We start from the raw sequence: 20619 nt of genomic DNA on the forward strand, positions 1-20619 counted from the left end.
TGTTTGAACTACTCAGCTAGGCATATACAACCTAGGCGGACTCCTACATTGCCGTTACCATGTTCTAGCACTGACTTCCAGGTCATCTCTGGTGATACCAGAGATCTCCTATTATCATCACACATCTGTCTGTTCCAAACGCCAAACTCCATTTGTTAATTGCCAAGATCCTAGGTCTTTATTTATTTATTTTTATTATCAGTCATGGGACTTGAACTCTGGGCCTGGGCACTGTCCCTCAGCTCTTCAGTTCAAGGTGAGCGCTCAACCACTTGAGCCACAGCACCACTTCCGGGTTTCTGAGTGGTTTATTGGAGATAAGAGTCTCATGGACTTTCCTGCCTGGCTGGCTTTGAACCGTGATCCTCAGATCTCAGCCTTCTGAGTAGCTAGGATTACAGACCCGCACCACAGGTGCTTGACTCCTAGATCTTCTTGACCCCTTTTCCCATTCTCTTTTCCCTAGGGTTAACAGGCACTTCTTCCAAGCATTTTTCTTTCTATAGTAAATATGCACCCTTCTTAGTGCTCAGTTTTGTAGTTTAAAACCTGTTCATGTGATCATTGGCCTTGACAGTCACCTTGTCCCCAGCCTCCACCAGCCAGACTCTGACTCTTACCAGAGTGCAGCCATTTTCTCAGTACTTTAAACAATGATCCAGAAAGCATTCAGTTCTCAGCACCATCTAGTTAGCCAATTGCTTCTTGTAGCTTCCCTTCCCTTGTAAACCTATGGCCTTTCACTGAACAGAGAAGCTAAAAGACTATTATGCTACTTACATTTGTAAATCCCTCTGCCCTTAAGTTACCTCGTTGAATATTAAAAAAAATGTTTTGCACAAAGCAACTGTATGTGAAGTGCTGTGATTTGTGGAAAGGGTGCATAGCAGTCATCAGATTCTTAGGAATTTCTTACCTAATAGAGATTAACCACCAGTGCTCTGGAGACATTCCAGAGTCTTCTGGCTCTTATCACCCATTCTTTCATGACTTGGTGAAACAGAAGACTTGTGGAAAAGCGGTGATTCCAGAAATACAGAGGTTGGCATGACAGCCCCAAAGAACAGCTCACCGGACTGACCGGACTGACTGTGGCAGGTCCCAGGCTGAGGGGGAGCAGCATCCACACCAGCTGCCTCCTCTTGAGACATAGCTGGTTTTCTGGAACTTTCTAGTAACTGTGGCTTCCTTTTATTGTTTTATTGATCTTGTTTCCTGTTCTGAGAGTTACCCTTGCAGGAAGGTGTTGACCTTTATTAAATAGCTTCAGGGGCCCAAGAAATTTGTGTGTGTGTGTGTGTGTGTGTGTGTGTGTGTGTGTGTGTGTGTGTGCGCGTGTGTGTGTGTGTGTGTGTGTGTGTGTGTGTGTGTGTGTGTGTGTGTGTTTCTCCTCTCTTCTCTGTATTTCTTTCTCTCTGCAACCCAACTGACCACATTAGCATCTGTTTTCCCCCGAGTGTTTTTGTTTTAAATTCTTCCTTCCACTTTGTTACTAGTAAACATACAAAGAAGTATCTCTTGGGCGCTTTTCCTTTCTTTTCCTCTAAAGAAACTAACTTATAAGCCGGTTGCTGGTGGCTCACACCTGTAATCCTAGCTACTCAGGAGGTTGAGATCTGAGGATCATGGTTGAAGCCAGCCCAGGCAGGCAAATGCTGAGAGAGTCTTATCTCCAAATAACCATCAAAAAGCTGGAAACTGAGCTCAACTGATAGAGCACTACCTTTGAGCACAAGATCTCTGGGACAGTGCCCAGGCCCCAAGTTCAAGCCCCAGGACCAGCACCAAAAAAAAAAAAAAAAAAAAAAAGGAAAAAGAGAAAGAAAAAAGAAACTAACTTGCAGTGATACGCTGCAGGTTAACAGGCGGACCAACAGGCATGTGGCCATGGCCGCTATGTTGTACCGTGCCATGCTTCTCACATGATCACACAGAAGAGTCCCTTGCAGATTCTTACTTTGTTCTGTCTATTGGCAAACAAACTAGTGGCTCCAGTGGCTTCCTAGAAATGTGTTTGCCTGTTTTCATGGCCAGTCTTTCTCCACTGCTGCTACGGAGGGGACAGTTCCACTGAGTTGGCAGGTCGGAGCCAGCCAGATACAAAGAGATCCTCACCAAGAGTATTTCAAAGTCACGGATGTCCCTGCACCTGTTTCCTGCCGTGTGTCTGTGCTGGTTTCAGGTTTTCCAGTATACCAATCCAAACTGGGACACTGGTGGCCGTCTCATGACCTCAGAGAGTTCATGTGGCTTCCCACATTGCATAAGGTATTCCCTGGGAGCCGCTGACAGGGTGGAAAAACTCTACCCCTCCATGGCTCTTGCTAGACCTGTTTTTGCCAGACTGTGTCTCATGAGCCCAAAGTGGAAGATCTTTCTGGTGCCAACTCTGGCTTCTGCCACTTGTAAGTCCTGGAGAGAGCCACCAACCACATTTTCCCTCACCTCTCACCCTCTGGGGATAGACATGGAGGAGCCCAGGCACCTGCTTACTCAGAAACTCGGTGTTATTTAGTTGGGTGTGTGTGTTTGAGAAGGAGGTTGATTTGTCTTTAAGCCAAATTTTTTGAGTCTTTCTGGCATTAGAAATGGTTTCCAGGATGTAAAGCAGAAACTGCTGCTGTGTTTGCTTTAAACCCTACTCAAGGGCCTTGCTCTTCTGTTATTGCTGGGCTATGGGACCAAAGCCACTGTGGGGATGGCTACAAAGACATTTTTTATCTCAAATGTCAGCCAAACTCTCCTTTAGAAATTCACACTAAAGACCTGTGGAGATGCCACATTTGATATTTGAGAGAAACAAACAAGCTCAGAAATGTTTCCTTAATTGGTTGCCAGATACTGTCTTAAGACAAGAGATTGAGATCTGTCATCCTGAAATATATAGTCCAATGACAGATAAGAAGATCACTGCTGTTAAATAAGGCACTTCATTACGTAGAGTAGAAACCACCCTAGAACATACGTGGACCATGGGTTGAAGGCATGGCTCAATTGGTAGAGTGCCAGTCATGTGTAAGTAAGCTGAATAAATGTGAGGATCTTGAGTTCAAGCCCCAGAAATGGCAGCAAAAGGGAGACAGAAACAGAGAGAAACAAGGACAGAGAGAGAGAAAGAAAGTGAGAGAAAAAGAGAGTAAGAGAAAGAAATATAGAAAGAGGAAGAAAAGGAAGGAAGGAAAGGAAGGAAGGAAGGAAGGAAGGAAGGAAGGAAGGAAGGAAGGAAGGAAGGAAGGAAGGAAGGGAAGCATAGAGGGAAGGAAAGAAATATGGATGAATTAGCCCAGAGAGAAGGATAAAGACTCACAGGCTGGGGTAACTTCCCATTTCTGGCTTTGTTTACAGGGACAGCATGCAAGATTCAAGAAGTACGTGGGGCACAGTGCACATGTCACCAATGTTAGATGGCTGCACAATGACTCTGTGCTACTCACGGTGGGCGGTGCAGACACAGCCTTGATGATTTGGACCAGGGAGTTTGTGGGGACCCAGGAGAGCAAGCTGGTAGACAGTGAGGAGTCAGACACAGATGCTGAGGAGGACGGAGGTGAGTTCCCACCCGCCACATGCCTCTCTCACTGACTGCACCTTCCTCCATTGTCCCTTCCCAAGCCATTGCAAACCAACTGGCTCCCCAATCTCCTTCTGTTGCTTGAGGCTATGACAGCGACGTTGCTAGAGAAAAGGCCATTGACTACACTACCAAGATCTATGCCGTGAGCATCAGGGAGATGGAAGGCACCAAACCACACCAGCAGCTGAAAGAAGTATCCGTGGAGGAAAGGTATGGTGTTGCTAGGTTTGCTTGCATTTGCCTTACTTGACAAGAAACTTATGTGAACCAGAATGTGTTTTCCTTGCCCTCAAAGTTGATACTGAAACAACTCTTTTCCACCAGAATCTTAACCTATACACAAACTTAAGCTAAAGAACATCGCCTGATTGCCTTTGTGACACAGCCAGGGGTGGCTGAGATTTTTATACCAAGAAGTTGGCTATGGAGCTAGGAAACTTGGTTGGACTACATTTGTCTTAGCTGGAAGTCCAGGGGCTGTGATGGCTATCAGAGTGTTGCTCACTAACAGTATAGGAGGGAGGGTTTCTGAAGTGTTAGAAGGGTATTTGTGGATTTGTGGAAGATTTAGGTATGCTCTGTTATTTGGGATTCTTTTTCTTCCAGTGTCTACTTGCCCACATTTGTTCAGTAGAGAGAGGGGGTTTGGTGATTCCAGGCCTGATCCATTTGGTTTTGTTGCCTTGAATGCAAAAAGAGGATTCCTAGTCTTATATTATGCCATTTGATATGTTCTTTTAAGTACTGCTGAGAAATATTTGAGCCAGACATGATAGCACAGCCTATCATCCCAGCAACTGGGGAGGTGTAAGCAAGAAGATCATGAGACTGTGCCCAGCCTGGCCTACACACAAACTTCAACAAAGATAAATTGGGAAAGATTTTAGAATTTCTAAAAAGCAGCGCTCATGGTTACATAATTTACCATGTTCTTACTTAAGGGGGAAATACTAAGTAAAAACTAACACCTAAGGAGAATTTCAGGGATATCAAAGATGTATAAGGAATTCTCTGAGAGCTCTTCACATTGTGGTAGGCTCAGTATTCACCATTGGTGTTGTGATGTATAATGTAGGATTGAAGTTGCTGCTTGCTCTTGTAGGGCTTTGTGTCTAGTAATAACTACTTCATAAATATGACCTATCAGTACTTACCCTAGGTGTGTATTTAGATACAAAGATATACAATGTGACTTCACTGCCTTGGGCTTCAGCTCAGAGAAAGATGCTGAGTTTGGCCGGCAGTGGGCCTGCTTCTGGGAAGATAGGCTGTGATTCAGAGAAGCCCTAGCCCTTCCCTTGCATCGTCAGGAGGTATTACAGTGAAGGGTCAGCATTTTTGGATTAAAAGAAGTAGGGTTTTTTTTGCAGTGTTTTATATAATTAATTTTTCTGGCAATATGTTAAAGGATTTAATTCTAAGCATTAAGAAAAAAAGAACCATATGTGTAGAAGTACTTGAATAGGCCTCCTACTAAACTAATCCACTCTATCAAACAACATTTGGCCCAAATTAAGCATTCCTTTGCAAAATAAATGGTCTACCCTTTCCACTTTCACATTCTATTATGAAAGGCATTGGCTTGGCTACTCTTCCAAGATTATGCCTAGTGATTTCTACAAAATGTAGTGTTATATTATGCTGGGATTTAGACCAGTTAGTAAATACAGTCATCTAACCAAAGCCCTAATTCCTAAATACTACAGCTGATTTCAGACTTAATCCATTGCTCATCAAAAACCCTTCTTGCCTTATTGTTTCTTTTTACAATTCCATAAAATGTTACAGTTTTCATCCTAGAGGATAGACAGTCTTAAGAATTTTCCATTTTGAAATTCAAAATTTTTAAATAAAATAAAAATTTGGAGCTATCTTATTTTCTTCACCATGCTAGATTTCAAAATTGTCATACAGTAGGACACACTGAGTCAACTTTGTGTGCGTGCGTGCGACATGCACGTGCGTGCACACACACCAGTCCTAGGGCTTGACTTCAAGGCCTGGGAATTGTCCCTGAGCTTTTATGCTCAAGGCTAGCACTCTACCACTTGAGCCAGAACTTCACTTCTAGTCTTTTTAGTGGTTAGTTAGTTGGAGGCTTTCCTGCCTGGGCTGGCTTTAAACTGCAATCCTCAGATCTCAGCCCCCTGAGTAGCTAGGATTACAAGTGTGAGCCACTGGCACCCAGCTAAATCAACCCCATTTAGCAAAAGGAAAAGAATATTCCATGATTTTATGGTATAGGTATAAGCATTTTGGTACTTTTGTGGCACTTTTTAAAAATAATTTACCCTATAATACACAGAAGAAAACTCAGAGTGAAGAAAACCATTTTAAGATAAGTATAAGGTCCAGAGAAATACCCAAGCTTTCTCTATAGAGAGCAGCTTCCTTGATAACTTAAACTTGATGGCATCAGTTTGCAGAAGGCGCTATAATCAGAGAGACAGTGCCAGCCACACAGCATGCTGGGAGCAGAATGTGCCCACACCAGACAGGGAAGCCAACCCAGAGCTGTAGGTGAGGTTTGCCTTAGCAGTCTCTGTAGAGGAAAAACATAATCAGAACCAAGAACAATCTGTCTCTCCCCATACTGGCCAATACTTGCAGGGATCTGCAAGTAGATAGGAAGCTCCTGAACTATGACACAGAAAGAAGCCAGGCAAGGCAGGGCAGTTATGGGATTTGTGAGAAGCAGAGGGCAAGATACACATGGGGAAAGACTGAGCCCTAAGGGCAAAAGGCAAGTGAGTAGGATTCATAGGTGAACCCTACTGTACATCTCAGGCTTCATGTGTAGAAAATGGGCTCATGGACTCCAACCGCTTGGGAAAATTGCTGTAGGTGCCTCACACATTGGGAGTATGAAGCCCAACAGTGCCTAGGTTTCCTTGGAACTCTTTGGAACTCCAATCAGCAGCTCCTGAGCCACTTCCCTCTGACTTAGGCCTGCTGATTCAGGACCTGCTTTATCAACCCTCAGTGTATAATGCCTGCAGTTACCTGGGTGCCTTTCCCAAACACCAATGGGTCTAAGAGCTGAGCACGCAAGGACCAATGGAGATGTGTACTTGGAATGCTCCTCTGTTCGGGGTCCTATATTTTGCCTTTTAGAGATAGGTTAGGCAGTTCTCTGTCATTTAAATCTTTTTCCACTTTCCAAAAGTAGTTAGAAAAAGCCAGATGAGTGCAACCCCTGTCAAACCAAGAAAATGTCTGGAAGACAGCTACACATTATACATCAGTCATTTTTAAAAATTATATCTTCATTTTCTTTAAGTAGCTGTACAAACGAGTTACCACTCAACATATCAGTTTAGAAGCACAATGTATCTTGATCAATGTCACCCCTTTCATCATTCTTTCCCATCCCTCCCAACCCAGCTCCGCCCCTTAATTTTCCTACTTTCATAAGCTATGCATTACATCAGTTTTGGGTTTGGGGTTTTTGTTTGTTTGTTTGTTTTTGTCAGTCATGGGTCTTGAACTCTGGGCCTAGGCACTGTCCCTGAGCTCTTTAGCTCAAGGCAAGTGCTCTACCACTTGAGCCACACCGCCACTTTCGGTTTTCTGGTGGTGAATTGGAGATAAGAGTCTCACGGACTTTCCTGCCCAGGCTGGCTTTGAACCGTGATTCTCAGATCTCAGCCTCCTGAGTCTCTAGGATTACAGGCATGAGATCAATATAGTCATGTTTCATCTCTTAATTCAGCTCTTAATTATTGGTTTAAAAATAGTCTTGTGACTTCAGAGCATGCTTTCTTGTGCAATTTCAAACATACTATAAATTCTTATTCTTCGGAAGTCAGTATACTCTTCAGTTCCAATCTTTTGAGAAGTGAGAAAACCACTATAGTTCCTCAGAATAGTGGCCTCTACCTCTCAGGTCTGCAGTTTGCATGGTTCTCCTCTGCCACCGCATTGCTGCTGCCTGGCTTCCTTGACTTAGGCTCAGTCAGCCAGTCCCCAACCTCGAGTGAACCTGCCATTCAGTTGCTGTGTGTGGCGTATGCCTGAGGAAAGTCCTGAAATCTTTTCCAATTAGGGAATCCATGATTTTCACTCCACATCTGGATTTTCTGGGGCTGCCACACACTGCTTCCTTCATCCATGGCTGACTCAGTTCTAATTCTGCTCAAGAACATCCTTTCCAAACCTTCCAAACCTCTGCCTCCCAGGTTCCCAACTCCAAACCAACATGTCCCTTGCCCTCCACTTTTGACCGAATCTCCTGCTTTTCCATCTTCTCCCAGATCATACTTATTTCATCCATCTGCAGACAAATTACATAATAGATACCAGAAATGTCAGGAAGTTCTTTCTAAAAAAAAGGATGCTGGCCGGGGGGGGGGGGGGGGGAGGGGGGGGAGGGGAGGTGGTGGTGGTGGTGGTATAATTTTCTTCAAGCAATTTAAGGTATAAACACTAACCTTTGAAGCCACGTGACTTCACATCAAAATCCTGCACTGACCTAAGGCATGTTCTTTTCTTTCCTCAGAAAGACCTGGGGCTTGTGGCCAGCCTCTCCAGCTTTATCTCAATCTGAAAAGGTCATTTGTCCCTTGAAATAATGAAATAGAAAGGCTATTTTAAAAATATAAATTTTATTGTCTTGGAACTGGTTTAATGTACTTTACTTATTGATTGAGTGCTTATAGAAATTATGATACTACTTTATTCACCAATTTATCAAATATATTTAGTCAAATTTGTTCAGATGTCTTATTTGGGCAAGTAACATTACATAATCATCTTCTTTTCTTTTTTTTTTTTTTTTTTTGTCAGTCATGGGGCTTGACTCTGGGCCTGGATGCTGTCCATCAGCTCTTCAGCTCAAGGCTACCTCTACCACTTAAGCCACAGCGCCACTTCTGTTTTTCTGGCGGTTTATTGCAGATAAGAATCTCACAGACTTTCCTGCCTGGGCTTTGAACAGTGATCCTCAGATCTCAGCCTCCTGAGTAGCTAGGATTACAGGCGTGAGCCACCAGCTCCAGGCTTCATCTTATTTTCTAAAAAGAACCTTTGGGAAACAATGGGAGAGAGAGAGAGAGAGAGAGAGAGAGAGAGAGAGAGAGAGAGAGAGAGAGAGAGAGAGAGAGAGAGAGAGAATCAACCCATAGGAGTTGGAGGCATGGCTCAGTTGAGCAAATGTATCAGATACCAAGTTTAAGTCCTATGCCCAGACCTAAAATTAAAAGAAGAGGGAGAAAAGAAACAATAAATGTTTGGTTTTTGTTGGTTGTGGGGCTTGAATCCAGGGCCTGGGTGCTGTCCCTGAGCCTCTTTGTGCTCAAGGCTAGTGCTGTACCACTTGTGCCAAAACACCACTTCCAGGTTTTGAGTGATTAATTGGAGAGTAAGAGTCTCCCAGGGACTTTTCTGCCTGGGCTGGCTTTGAACCATGACCCTCAGATCTCAGCCTCCTGAGTAGCTAGGATTATAGGCATGAGCCACCAACACCCAGCTAGAAACAATATTTTTATATACTTTATCGTTAAAAATTTGCATACTAGTTAAATGTTATTTGCATCCCTACATCTGTAATACAATTTGAAAAATCATTTTTAAAAAATTTCTGTCCTCCAAATAACATCATAAAAAAAGTTTTAACAAGGATTTATATTAAGTATAACAGGTTTAAAGTAGGAAGAAAAAGAAAAATATAGAGTACCAGAGGCTCATACCTGTAACCCTAGCTATCAGGAAGCTGAGAGCTGAGGCTCACAGTTCAAAGATAGCCCAGGCAGGGAAGTCTGTGAAACTCCTATCTCCAGTTAACCACCAAAAAGCTGGAAGTGGAACTGTAGCTCCACTGATAGGTAGAGCATTAGCCTTGAGTAAAAAAAGGGAAAGCACTCAGGCCCAGAGTTCAAGGCCCAGTATCCGAGAGAAAGAGAGACAGACAGACAGGCAGGCCGACAGGCAGGCAGGCAGGCAGACAGATAGACAGATTTTTTTTTAACTTCAAGATAGCCTCCATGGAAGGCTTTTGTTTTAAAGGAAAATGACATTTAATGACAGTTTGATATCAACTTTGTTACTACTAGTAAGTATTATCTTTCCAAAATGTGAGCCTTTGACATCTTTCTATTCCCTTGGCTACATAGTTCTGGATAATCTATGAATTTCAAAAGAAACGTAGACTCAATGAGAGTCAAAGCAAAATGCAGCTCCCCTTGGAGTTCCTCTTATATTTGAAGATCCAATATTTGGCAAGGTGGCTTAGTGGTAGAGTGCTTGCCTTGCATGCATGAGGCCCTGGGTTCGATTCCTCAGCACCACATAAACAGAAAAAGCTGAAAGTGGTGCTGTGGCTCAAGTGGTAGAGCACTAGCCTTGAGCTGAAGAATTGAAGGGCAGTGCCCAGGCCTAGAGTTCAGGCTCCACGACTGACCGCCCCCACCCCCCGCAAAAAAAAAGAATCCAATATTTACCTTGAAAGTAGCTGGCTACCTTCTTGCAAAGATTTGACACCAGTACACTTTTAGTCTTCATATCTGGACAGCGATGTAAGTAGTTGTACATAAGTTAGAGATTGTAAATTTTCTTTAATTTTGAGACTTTCGAAAGTGATAGGATTCCATGAAGCAGCAGCTCATAAGCATTTCCTTTGGCATTGTGTGGCTCCCCCTGTTTCTAATGAGTTTCACATTGTTCCTGGTGAGACACAGAAATAGGCTTAGGAGCATTTTTTCAAGCCCAAGAGGCTTTCTTTACTATTTTCCTGAGTTGTTTTTTTTTTCGTTTTGTTTTGTTTTTTGTCAGTCGTGGGGCCTGAACTCTGGGCCTGGGCGCTGTCCCGCTGCTCTTCAGCTCAAGGCGAGCACTGCTACCACTTGAGCCACAGCACCATTTCCAGCTTTTTCTGCTTATGTGGTGCTGAGGAATCGAACCCAGGGCCTCATGCATGCAAGGCAAGCGCTCTACCATTGAGCCCCCTTCCCAGTCCCCTGAGTTGTTTTTTTTTTTTTTAAGTTCTATAACATTCTGCCTTCTAAATCCTCCCAAAACACATCCAAATGTGACATGCCTTAGCTGCTCAAGGAGTAATATGACAGACACTTCTGACGCACTTCAGTGTGTCTGCCATAAAGTCAGAGAAACTGACTTTTACTTCAACAGAGTCTGTCTCAGCAGGCTCAAGGCAGGGGATGAAGATGGCTTCCTTCATCATTCCTCTGGCTATGCCTTTTCTGATCACAAATTCTGTGAAAGTACCATTTCTATTTCATCTACTTCTTTATCTCTAAAATCAAGAGTGTTCTGGCATTCAGTAAATATTTTCTAAATGATGAAGGAAGTTAATCATTAACCAAGATTTAGCTTCTTTACCAGTGGTATATGTAGATTATATATGGAAGTCTGAGATCTTGCTGCTATGCTGGCTTTGAAACTCAAAATCTAGCATGAAAATTCCTGCCTGTAGGTAATTGGCACTTCCAGTGGTCAAGTTGTGATTATCATCTGGCTTCTGCCATTAGACAATTTCTAACAATGGCCAGAAACAGAAAGGCCCTTACCTCTAGTGTACATCTCAAGAGCTTTTGTCTTTGTCTGGCAGAGAATTTGTGACAATAAGGTATTTAGGAGGGGTCCAGAGATCAGGCACCTTTTCTTTATCACTCATATATGCTGAAAATCCTTCCCATGCGTGGATGAGTGGGGCCTACAACAGCCCCATGAATAAGGACTCCTCCTCCCTTGTAACACTCACCCACATTTGGCTGATCTCAGCCATCAGTATCCCAGCATCGGTCAGTGACCCCTCACTGTGGACCTGCAGGCAAATGAGGATCTTGAAGGATAAGTTTTGTTTTCTACAGTGTGTCTTCTCTGAGCTTTGCCAGTTCTCTTTACCTCCTTCACTTCCTAGCAACAACAACTTTTGTATACTGGATAGTCATCTTGGATTAAAAGGGTTTGAGCCTCACGGACCTAGGACTGGAGCATTGTACTAACTAGAATCTCTATTCTGTGGACTGTCACAAACTGCCTTCCATCACAAAGACAGCTCACTCTCTATCCATCCCAGCTGCCAGCACAGAGAACACTCAGAGATGCAGTGCCAGAATTATTCTTAGCATGGATTATAGAGAAGGAATCTGTGAGTATTCCCTTACATTAATACTTTAGACCTTCTGGTGCATAATCACTCTCAGTCTACATAGCATGTGTTCCTAAGGAAGCCATAGAACTTTGACCAAACCAAAATGAGGAGCACATTTTGAGCCTTTTAAACCTCATAATCCCTCCATCAGTGAAGTGACAGGTGCCAGCTTCAAATGACCTTAGAATTGTATTCTGACATTGAAGTTTGCCCAAACATTTTGTTAAACTGTGCCTATAGCTAAATGGATATTGCCCTAAACTTTTTCTTGAGTTGGATAGGTTTATGAGCCTAAGCTAAAATCTTTCTTTCTATGAAAAAAACTGTATTCCATGGTTTATAAAGAAATGTTAATGTGGTTTTTACTATGGTTTTATTTGTTCTGATTGTTTATACCTTGCTCTGATTTTATCTGATTTTGTTCTGATTTTTGTTTCAGTCCCAAATTATTAGCCTTCTGTAATTCTTGAATCCTTAATACATGGCATGGATGGATGGATGGATAGATAGATAGATAGATAGACAGACAGACAGACAGACAGACAGACAGACAGACAGACAGACAGACAGACAGACAGTAGCTATCACCAGTTTCCAGACTTGACTCTAGGGGTTGGTGCTATGCCTGTTATTATACCACCACGTGCCCAACACAGATACTTGCCTATAGGATGTAGCAAACAAATATCTTGGATGAGTAGGTTGAATGACCTTCCCCTCCTTCCTCTCCCTCTCCCTCCCCCCTCTCATTCTCTTTCTCTCTCTCTCCTCCTTCTTTTTCTCTTTCTTCCTTCCTTCCTTCCTTTCTTTCATTCTTTCCGCTGGGTTTGAACTCAGAGTCTTATATTCTTGCTTGACTTCTTTTTTTTTCATTTTTGGTCGGTTGTGGGCCTGAACTCTGGGCCTGGGTGCTGTCCCTCAGCTCTTCAGCTCAAGGCTAGCTCTTTACCTCTTGAGCCACAGAGCCACTTCCAGCTTTTTTTTTGTTTATGTGGTGCTGAGGAATCGAACCCAGGGCCTCATGCACACGAGGCAAGCACGTGAGCCAACCTCCCAGCCCCCTTGCTGGACTTCTTCATTTAAGGCTGGAGCTCTACCACTTGAGCCACACCTCCACTCTACAGTTTTCTGCCCCAGGTGGCTGCCAACCTCAATTCTCAGGTAGCTCTCACCTGCAGTAGCTACCAAGACCCACTAGCTACTTTTCTTGATAAGTAAATGAACCCATCCACAGAACGCTTTGTAAGCCCTTGCCTTCTCAGCAGCCATATCTCCCTTCATTGTATTCGCACCTGTGCTGGTCTTTGCAGGAAATGGCACTGCCGGTACAACAGCTGAGAACCCTCCGCCTGTCCATGAGATGCTCTGGGGTTAATTTTTTTAAAACTTCATCTTATCTCTCCAATATTTGTATAGTTTTAATATATTTAATCCCAGATAAAAGAAGCTGAAAAGAAACTTGTGTCACCATCAGCATCACATCTGTTTTGTATACAAAGCTTCTTTGGCAGTAAGGTTAGATGTAACAAAGAACGTGCTCACTAGTGACAGTATAAAAAAAAAAAACAAGAAAGATTTAGACAAATTTCCTCAAGTTAAAACACACCACTATATATAGGCAATCCCAGTTTCTCTTCTAACCTTTTATGCTATGTTTGGATATAGAAATCTGTTGGGAGAACCTGCCCCCAATTTGGGGGAAAAAAATGCTTACTTAATCAGTCACTGTGTGGGAATTTCAAGCTTGCCCAAGGCGTGATGAGCATGAAGAAGGCAGACAATGACTCTCTCCAGGCAGGGCCATGGTCATGTCCACCAGCCAGTAAACAGCCTCTGCTTCTAGCATTTTCTTCAGCTCTGACAGAGGCCCTCTGTCATCCAGGATCAATAGCTGCTTTGTGAGCTTGTATTGTTAGCGTTGTTAAGAACTGACAATCCTGCTAAGCAAGCACTGCTGAATTTGTGCTACTGAGACCCTCAAAACTGCCAAATCCTGTCTTGATGCTTGGCCCAATAAACACACAGCAACCTTTAATCCTACATTTCCATTTCAGTTGTGAGGAAAGACTGACTGACCTTCACAAGGCTTTTAGTGCAGAGAGCGGCAGAGACTTACATGTTGTATAAATGCTCAGCTCAGCTCTCACCGTGGGAGAAAGTGGGGGGGGGCAGTGAGCAGTGGGGGGAGAGGGGGAGAGCTGCATCCTGCTCTTGAGAACCTTTGTCTGGATTGAGTTCTCCTTCCTCCTCCACCCCTTAATTCTGCAAGAGTCCTGCACTCAGAGCTGCTCAGAGCAGGTAGAGCATACCAAGACTTTTGGGTTTTCTTCCAGTGGGAGGAAGGAATTGAGATTGTATTATCTATTACATCTTGAAATCATTAGATTAATCATTTTCAATGCCTATGTTTAGGTAGAAGACTCCACAAAAACCTGAATAACTAGTTTATTTTTAGAGTTAATTTAGAGTTAATTTAGAGTTAATTTAGGGGGAATCCAGTCATGGGGCCTGAACTCTGGGCCTGGGCACTGTCCCTCAGCTCTTCAGCTCAAGGCTAGTGCTCTACCACCTGAGCCACAGCGCCATTTCTGGCTTTTTTCTTTTTGCTTATGTGGTGCTGAGGAATCAAACCCAGGGCCTCAGGCATGCAAGGCAAGTGCTCTACCACTGAGCCACCTTCCCAGCCTAGGGCTATTTTTATAAATGCTTTTCCTTTCATTTTCTGTGTTGGTTTGAAGCAAAGCAGTGACTTCTATGTACCTGATAATTTTAGGAATCAAGACTGCCATTCATTACAGAATAGTTTGTTCACTTTTTGTAACAAACAGTATGCCAGGGCAAAATAATCTATAAGTAAAGTGCTAAAAATAGAAAATGATTTTTAAAAGACTGATATACCTAGGAAATCACACTCCTACACTATAACAAGTTGAATTAAACCTATGCGATCTTGGAAATTAAACAAAAAAAACAAACAAAAAACAAAACCAAACTAGGCACCAGTGGCTCATTCCTGTAATCATTGCTATTCTGGATGCTAAAATCTGATTATCACTGTTTAAAGCTAGCTCAAGCATGAAAGTCTGTGGGACTCTTATTTCTAATTCACCAAAAAGCTAGAAGTAGAGGTGTGGTTCAAGTGGTAGAGCACCAGCCTTGAGCAGAAAAGCTAAGGGAAAGTACCAAGGTCCTGAATTCAAGCCCCAGTACCAGCACACACACACACACACACACACACGCGTGCGCGCACACACACCCATGCACACACTCACACATGCACACACAAACTGGGCATAAGGCATAGTGACTCATGCTTGTAATCCTAGCTACTCAGGAGGCTAACGTCAGGATTGTGGTTTGAGGTCATTCCAGACAAAAAGTTTGTGAGATCCCTTCCATCTCTACCATAAAGGAAGAAGCTAGGCCAGGAGCCAGTGGCTCATGCCTGTAATCCCAGCTACTCAAGAGGCTGAGATCTGAGAATCATGGTTCAAAGCCAGCCTGGGCAGGAAAGTCCATGAGACTCCTATCTCCAATAAAACACCAGAAAACCAGAAGTGGTGCTGTGGCACAAGTGGTAGAGCACTAGCCTTGAGCTGAAGAACTCAGAGACAGCACCCAGGCCCAGAGTTCAAGCCCCACAACCAACCAAAAACAAAAAGAAAGAATGAAGCTAAGTACAGTGATATACCTGTCATCCCAGCCAAGCTGGAAACATCTCGGCCTAGGCAACAAAGAAAATCCTGTTTAAAAATAATGAGAATAAAAAAGGTTAGAAGTATGGCTCAAGTAGTAGTGCCTAGCAAACGTAAGGTCCTGAATTCAAACTCCAGTACTACAAAAAAGGGAAAAAAGCATTAAAAATAGCTAAGCAGGCTGGGCACTGGTGGTGCTTAGCTACTCAGGAGGCCAATATCTGAGCATTATGGTTCAAAGCCAGCCCAGGCAGGAAAACCCAAGAGGCTCCTCTGTCCAAGAAAAGATAGAGTTCAAGTGGTAGAGCTCTCAGTTCAAGTTCAGGATGACCAGCATGTACACATGTACATGCGCACAATCACACACACACACGCACACACACACACACACACACACACACACACATTCTGCAAGCACTTTTCTATCAAAAAGAAGAATCTCAGCGGGCACATGGCTCACACTTGTAATCCTAGCTCCTTAATAAGTGGAAATCAGGAGAGAAAGTTCAAGGCTCAAGATAGAACAAAACGCTATCTTAAAAATAAGATAGGTCCAGGGCTGGGAAGGTGGCTCAGTGGTAGAGCGCTTGCCTTGCATGCATGAGGCCCTGGGTTCCATTCCTCAGCACCACATAAGCAAAAAGAAAAAAGCCGGAAGTGGCGGTGTGGCTCAAGTGGTAGAGCGCTAGCCTTGAGCTAAAGAGCTGAGGGACAGCGCCCACGCCCAGAGTTCAGGCCCCACGACCGGACCCCCAAAAATAAAAAATAAAAATAAATAAGATAGGTCCAATTCAAATGGTAGAATATCTGACTTGTGAGTTTTTGCATTTCTCAACCTTCAATCCCTGTACTCTTGGTAGATGGCTTTTCTTTCATCCTCCTTTACTAAAACAGAAGCTATTGGACATAAACTCTGTCCTAACAGTTTTCTTTCTCTTTGATTTTGCATCCCATCTTCCACCTACATAAATCATTCACCTCCTTCCTTCTCTTCCCAGACCAGATGAGTTCAAGCCTGAGCCCACAGTGGTGTTTGGACTCCTCCTTCTGTCCATTGGTGCCCATTGTCTCTTCTTGTGTCACTGCTCCATAATGGGAGCCATCCACTTCAAGAAACACATTCTAGTCTTTCCAGCCCCATCCAGATCCCTTCAGGAAAAAGCAAATCCCTGAATCTTACACAATTTACAGACAGACCTCCCTTCTCTCCCCCTCCTTCTCTCCTCACCTAGGTTTCCCAAAGCATTTCTTTTACCCATTATCCCTTTAATTTGTTTTCTGTCCCTTCCATTCTGCTGATATGGGGACTTTCTGATTGTCTAGTTCTATCAGCCCCCCTATCATTGTCTGGCTTAACCTGTTTACTCTGGATTTGTATTGTGCAATGCATTATGATGGGGAGAGGCCCAATGGAAGGGGTTAATGAAGATGAAGACACTCCAAGTACTTTATAAGCATGTATGAAAATAGAACCATGAAACCTATTGTATCTGTAGCTATATGTAGATATAGATATATAGATAGATATCTACACACACAATGAAACCTGTTATTGATGTTTATTTATTTATTTATTTTAAATACATTTTAATTTGTTTTTTGCAGTCCTGGGATTTGAACTCAGGGCCTCATGCTTACTAGGCAGGTGCCCCACCACTTAAGCAAGGCCTCCAGCCCTGAAATAGTTTTAAGGAAGGAAAGTGGGGGAGGAGAGTGATGAAGGGTAACTTTGGTATGGTTTGATATGAGTACATTAGATGCATGTATGGAAATGAAAACACCCTTATTCAACTAATAAAAGAAAATCTTTTTTTAAAAAAAGACTAACATATGAGGTCCAGCAGGCAGGAGCCTTAGCTTGTGAGTATATAAGCAAGTTCTTTCAAGGCTATACCGCACTCTACTCAAACAGGACAGTGTGAAAGGCTGGCCTCGCACTGCTTCATAAACATGGAAGACATTGTCACACTGTGGGAATAATTGCATTGTAATTATTCTTAATTTGTTTGAATGTTGTTTTAGTCCTCTAATCATTCCCAGAGGGCTGCCAGAATTCAGTATGTGAAAGGGTGCACTGAATCCGCAAAGTCTGGAGCTGCTGGTGTCAGCCCTTTTCCAGCCCGTGTTTTATTTCAGCTTATAATTTTGCCCTTAGGAAATAGCGTTTAAATATTATATACATATGTATGTACATATACATACATATGTATATGATTTTTCTAGAAGCTGAATTTAAAAGGTTAAGAGATAGTGAAATTAATTTTTGGAATATAGTTTAAGAATATACTAAAACTATCTTAAACTATAATCAAGGTAAGAATCAGTCCTTCTCTATTCTTTGTAAGGCTAGCTTTATAGCCAAACTTATAGGCACACATTTGTAGTCTGATACTTGAGAGGTTAAGGCAAGAGGATTGTGAGTTCAGGGCCATCCATGATGATCTCAGGAAGCAATTCTAAAATAGACTAAGATCTAAAGTTAGCTCATTTTCCCAAAACAGGAGCAGGGTTTGTTTTCTTTTGGTTTGTTTGTTGGTTTGTGTTGAGGTTGTATTGTATTTGTTTTTGTTTTTTGGTGCTGATCTTAGTGCTTGAGCTCTGGGCCTAGGCACTATCTCTGAGGTCTTTTTGCTCAGGACTAGCTACAGCTCCACTTCCCCCTTTTTTGGTGATTAATTGGAGATAAGAATCTCACAGACTTTCCTGCCGTGGCTGATTTCGAATTGTGAACCTCCTCTCTCAGCCTCTTGAGTAGCTAGGATTACAGAAGTGAGCCACCAGTGCCTGACACATTTTGGAATCCAAGCAAAGTTATAGTTCCTCCAAGAACACTTTGAACATGGAATGACTTCAAATTTGCATTTTGTGGCTAATTGGAGCCGAGTTTTCTACTCCCACACCACTCTACAAAATCTGCTTAGGGAAGCATCCTTTCTCACCTGCCCTCACACCTCACCACCCCTATTGGCTCTCACTGCGGCTCATCATGAGCTATAACACGTCACTGCTAAAACTTTCTTAGTTGCTTGAGTTCTGGACTCTTGACTGGAGCTGGTCAGCTTTGCACCTGCCCCTGCTTTGCCAGTTTACACCTTGGAGAGGGGGGGTCAAGCAAAGAGAAAACACTACGAAGACATTCACCACCCCGTGGGGGCCTTTGTGGGGTGAGAATGTGTGTTAGGACAACACCCCACTCAAGTGAGCCTAAGCTTTCTCTTCAGCAGCCTGACTGCTGATACTGAGACTGCAGCCAGGACTGACCTTCCCATGGCCTCACCCCCACAGAATATGCCATGAGGTAGGCCTGCCTAGAGATGTGGACAGATCTTCAGCATCTGTACGCCACCTCCAGCACTGGGCCACAGAACTGAACCGCCTCCTTAGTCAGCGAGCCACACATAGGATTCGCAGACCTCTCCTTGGGTTTCCTGCCTTTACCCACTGCCTTGGCAGACATTCTCCCTGCTCCTCTGGAGCTCAGGCCTTCATCCTTCACCCTCTCTCAGGATTATCCACGTGTTTGTTCTTGCAGGCTTCCTACTTACATTTCCTGCCCAGTGCAAGCTCTTCTCCTTGTTCTCCTGAGTTACCTCAAATCCCTATTTCCTTCTGTGTCCTTGCCTCTCACCCCACAAGCCCAGCCTTTCACCCTCCCCGCTCTTAACCTCATTGGGTCTCTTGTCGGGTCTTACTCATTGTCTTCCTGGCTCTCTCATCAGGGTCCATTCTCTCTCTATATATAGAATTTATTGGACTAAAAAGCCCAACATACGCTCCACTCTTGCCCACTGCAGCAGGGCTTTTGCGAGTCACATTTCCAATGGAAACTAAATCTGGAAGGATTTAGATCTGCTGAAGAATGCTAAACTTCCAGTGTTTGGCTGTGCTGGGAATTTTTGGCAGTTCCTCCCACGTCTGATATTGCAAACGCTGTTTACAGATGCTTGGAAAGAAGCCTTTAATACTTGTATTGTGTTTTAACTTGCTTTCCTTTGGAGGCAGGGAATTGTCAAGTAAGTATCTGCACCACTCTGGAAGAGCACAGGTGTTGGGTGAACACCCAGACTAAGGGTTCACGCAGAATCCACAAACTCGAAGGGTCAATACATACAACCCGCTGAATTTACCACAATGCAGGCTCCTTCCCTTTGCTTCCCTCATCTTCAATTTTGAAGCACTCAAGCTATAAACATATGCTTGTGATATATATGTATATATAAAAAGAAGCATCCTGAGATGGCTTTACTTTGTAGCTTCTTTTTAAACTGAAAAATCAAGGTGAAAAAAGCATTAGATTGCTTGTGTGTATATATACAATCTTATATGTGTGTGTGTATATATATATATATATATATATATAAACACAATGTTTGTGCTTATATGCAACTCGATCTACACTGTATAATATGCTGTATATTATACAACCTGTGTGGACCCTGGAACGGAGCCAGCCCTGTGTTCAGTCTCAAGCCGTGCCTTCTGAGCCATGCCATAGTTCCAGCAGAATCTCGCTCTCATTGCAGCCCCTGGCTTGCTTTTATCATACACTCCAACATCTTAGGTAAAAGAAGAAACCCACGGATTTCATTGGAAAGTCCCACTAAAACAGAAGAAAGAGCAGATGTCCCGGGAAGCGATAATTAATGTGCAGGAAATGTCTTAATTGTGAGAACTGGCATGTCCCAGCCTGGAGATTGCGCTCAGTTGGGCGGTGATGATGTCAGCCGGGGGTGTCGGTGTACAGAGCTGGGCTCTGTGCTCCCTCCTCATCCTTCGCCAGGGATGACAATGCCATTTGGTCCAATTATCACTTATGATTACATAACATGTTTTGATTGAAGACTTTCTGAAAAAAATAAAGGTGCTTTGTTTCCCTCCCCTGGACCCCAAACTCCACAGCCATTCAGCAGGCAAGCTGACCTACTGAGAAACACTGGGAAATAATTAGGCTAAATTATGAATCAAACTTAATTTGGGAACAAAGCACCCTTGTGCATAACTGCCCACAACATCCAGGAGGATGTCACTGTTTCTCCCCAGACACTCTAAAAGCAGCAGTGTCCCAGGGTGCAGGGTGTATAGGCCCAAGAATGAGGGGAAGCGTTCACCGGCTTCCTTTTCTCTCCCTATCTGTAGGCACTTAGTGCAGAGTTTGCCCCGAGACCACAGGGTATGAGCTTTTGGAATTTGTGGACTTGGTGCCCTCTTTCATTTCTGTTTTAGTCTTTGCTGGCATGCTG

The 20619-nt window shown here is 43.4% G+C and overlaps 1 protein-coding gene across 2 annotated transcripts in view; it reads left to right on the top strand.

Annotated features, from left to right (window-relative positions):
• Positions 1-20619, top strand: part of Eml6 (EMAP like 6) — a 251333-nt gene that overhangs the window by 204507 nt on the left and 26207 nt on the right. Inside the window, exons 26-28 of one of the 2 annotated variants that reach the window (XM_070025632.1) lie at positions 3346-3547; positions 3658-3784; positions 19378-19465. In XM_070025632.1, coding sequence (XP_069881733.1) covers positions 3346-3547; positions 3658-3784; positions 19378-19396 — 348 coding nt within the window. In that variant the 3' untranslated portion in view covers positions 19397-19465. Of the gene's footprint in view, positions 1-3345; positions 3548-3657; positions 3785-19377; positions 19466-20619 lie in introns of those variants that run through there. The other variant, XM_070025631.1, reaches the window with a different exon arrangement.

Source organism: Dipodomys merriami, unplaced genomic scaffold (assembly GCF_024711535.1).
Source record: "Dipodomys merriami isolate MVZ:Mamm:240054 unplaced genomic scaffold, mDipMer1.0.p SCAF_17, whole genome shotgun sequence".
In the NCBI taxonomy this organism is placed as follows: Eukaryota; Metazoa; Chordata; class Mammalia; order Rodentia; family Heteromyidae; genus Dipodomys; species Dipodomys merriami.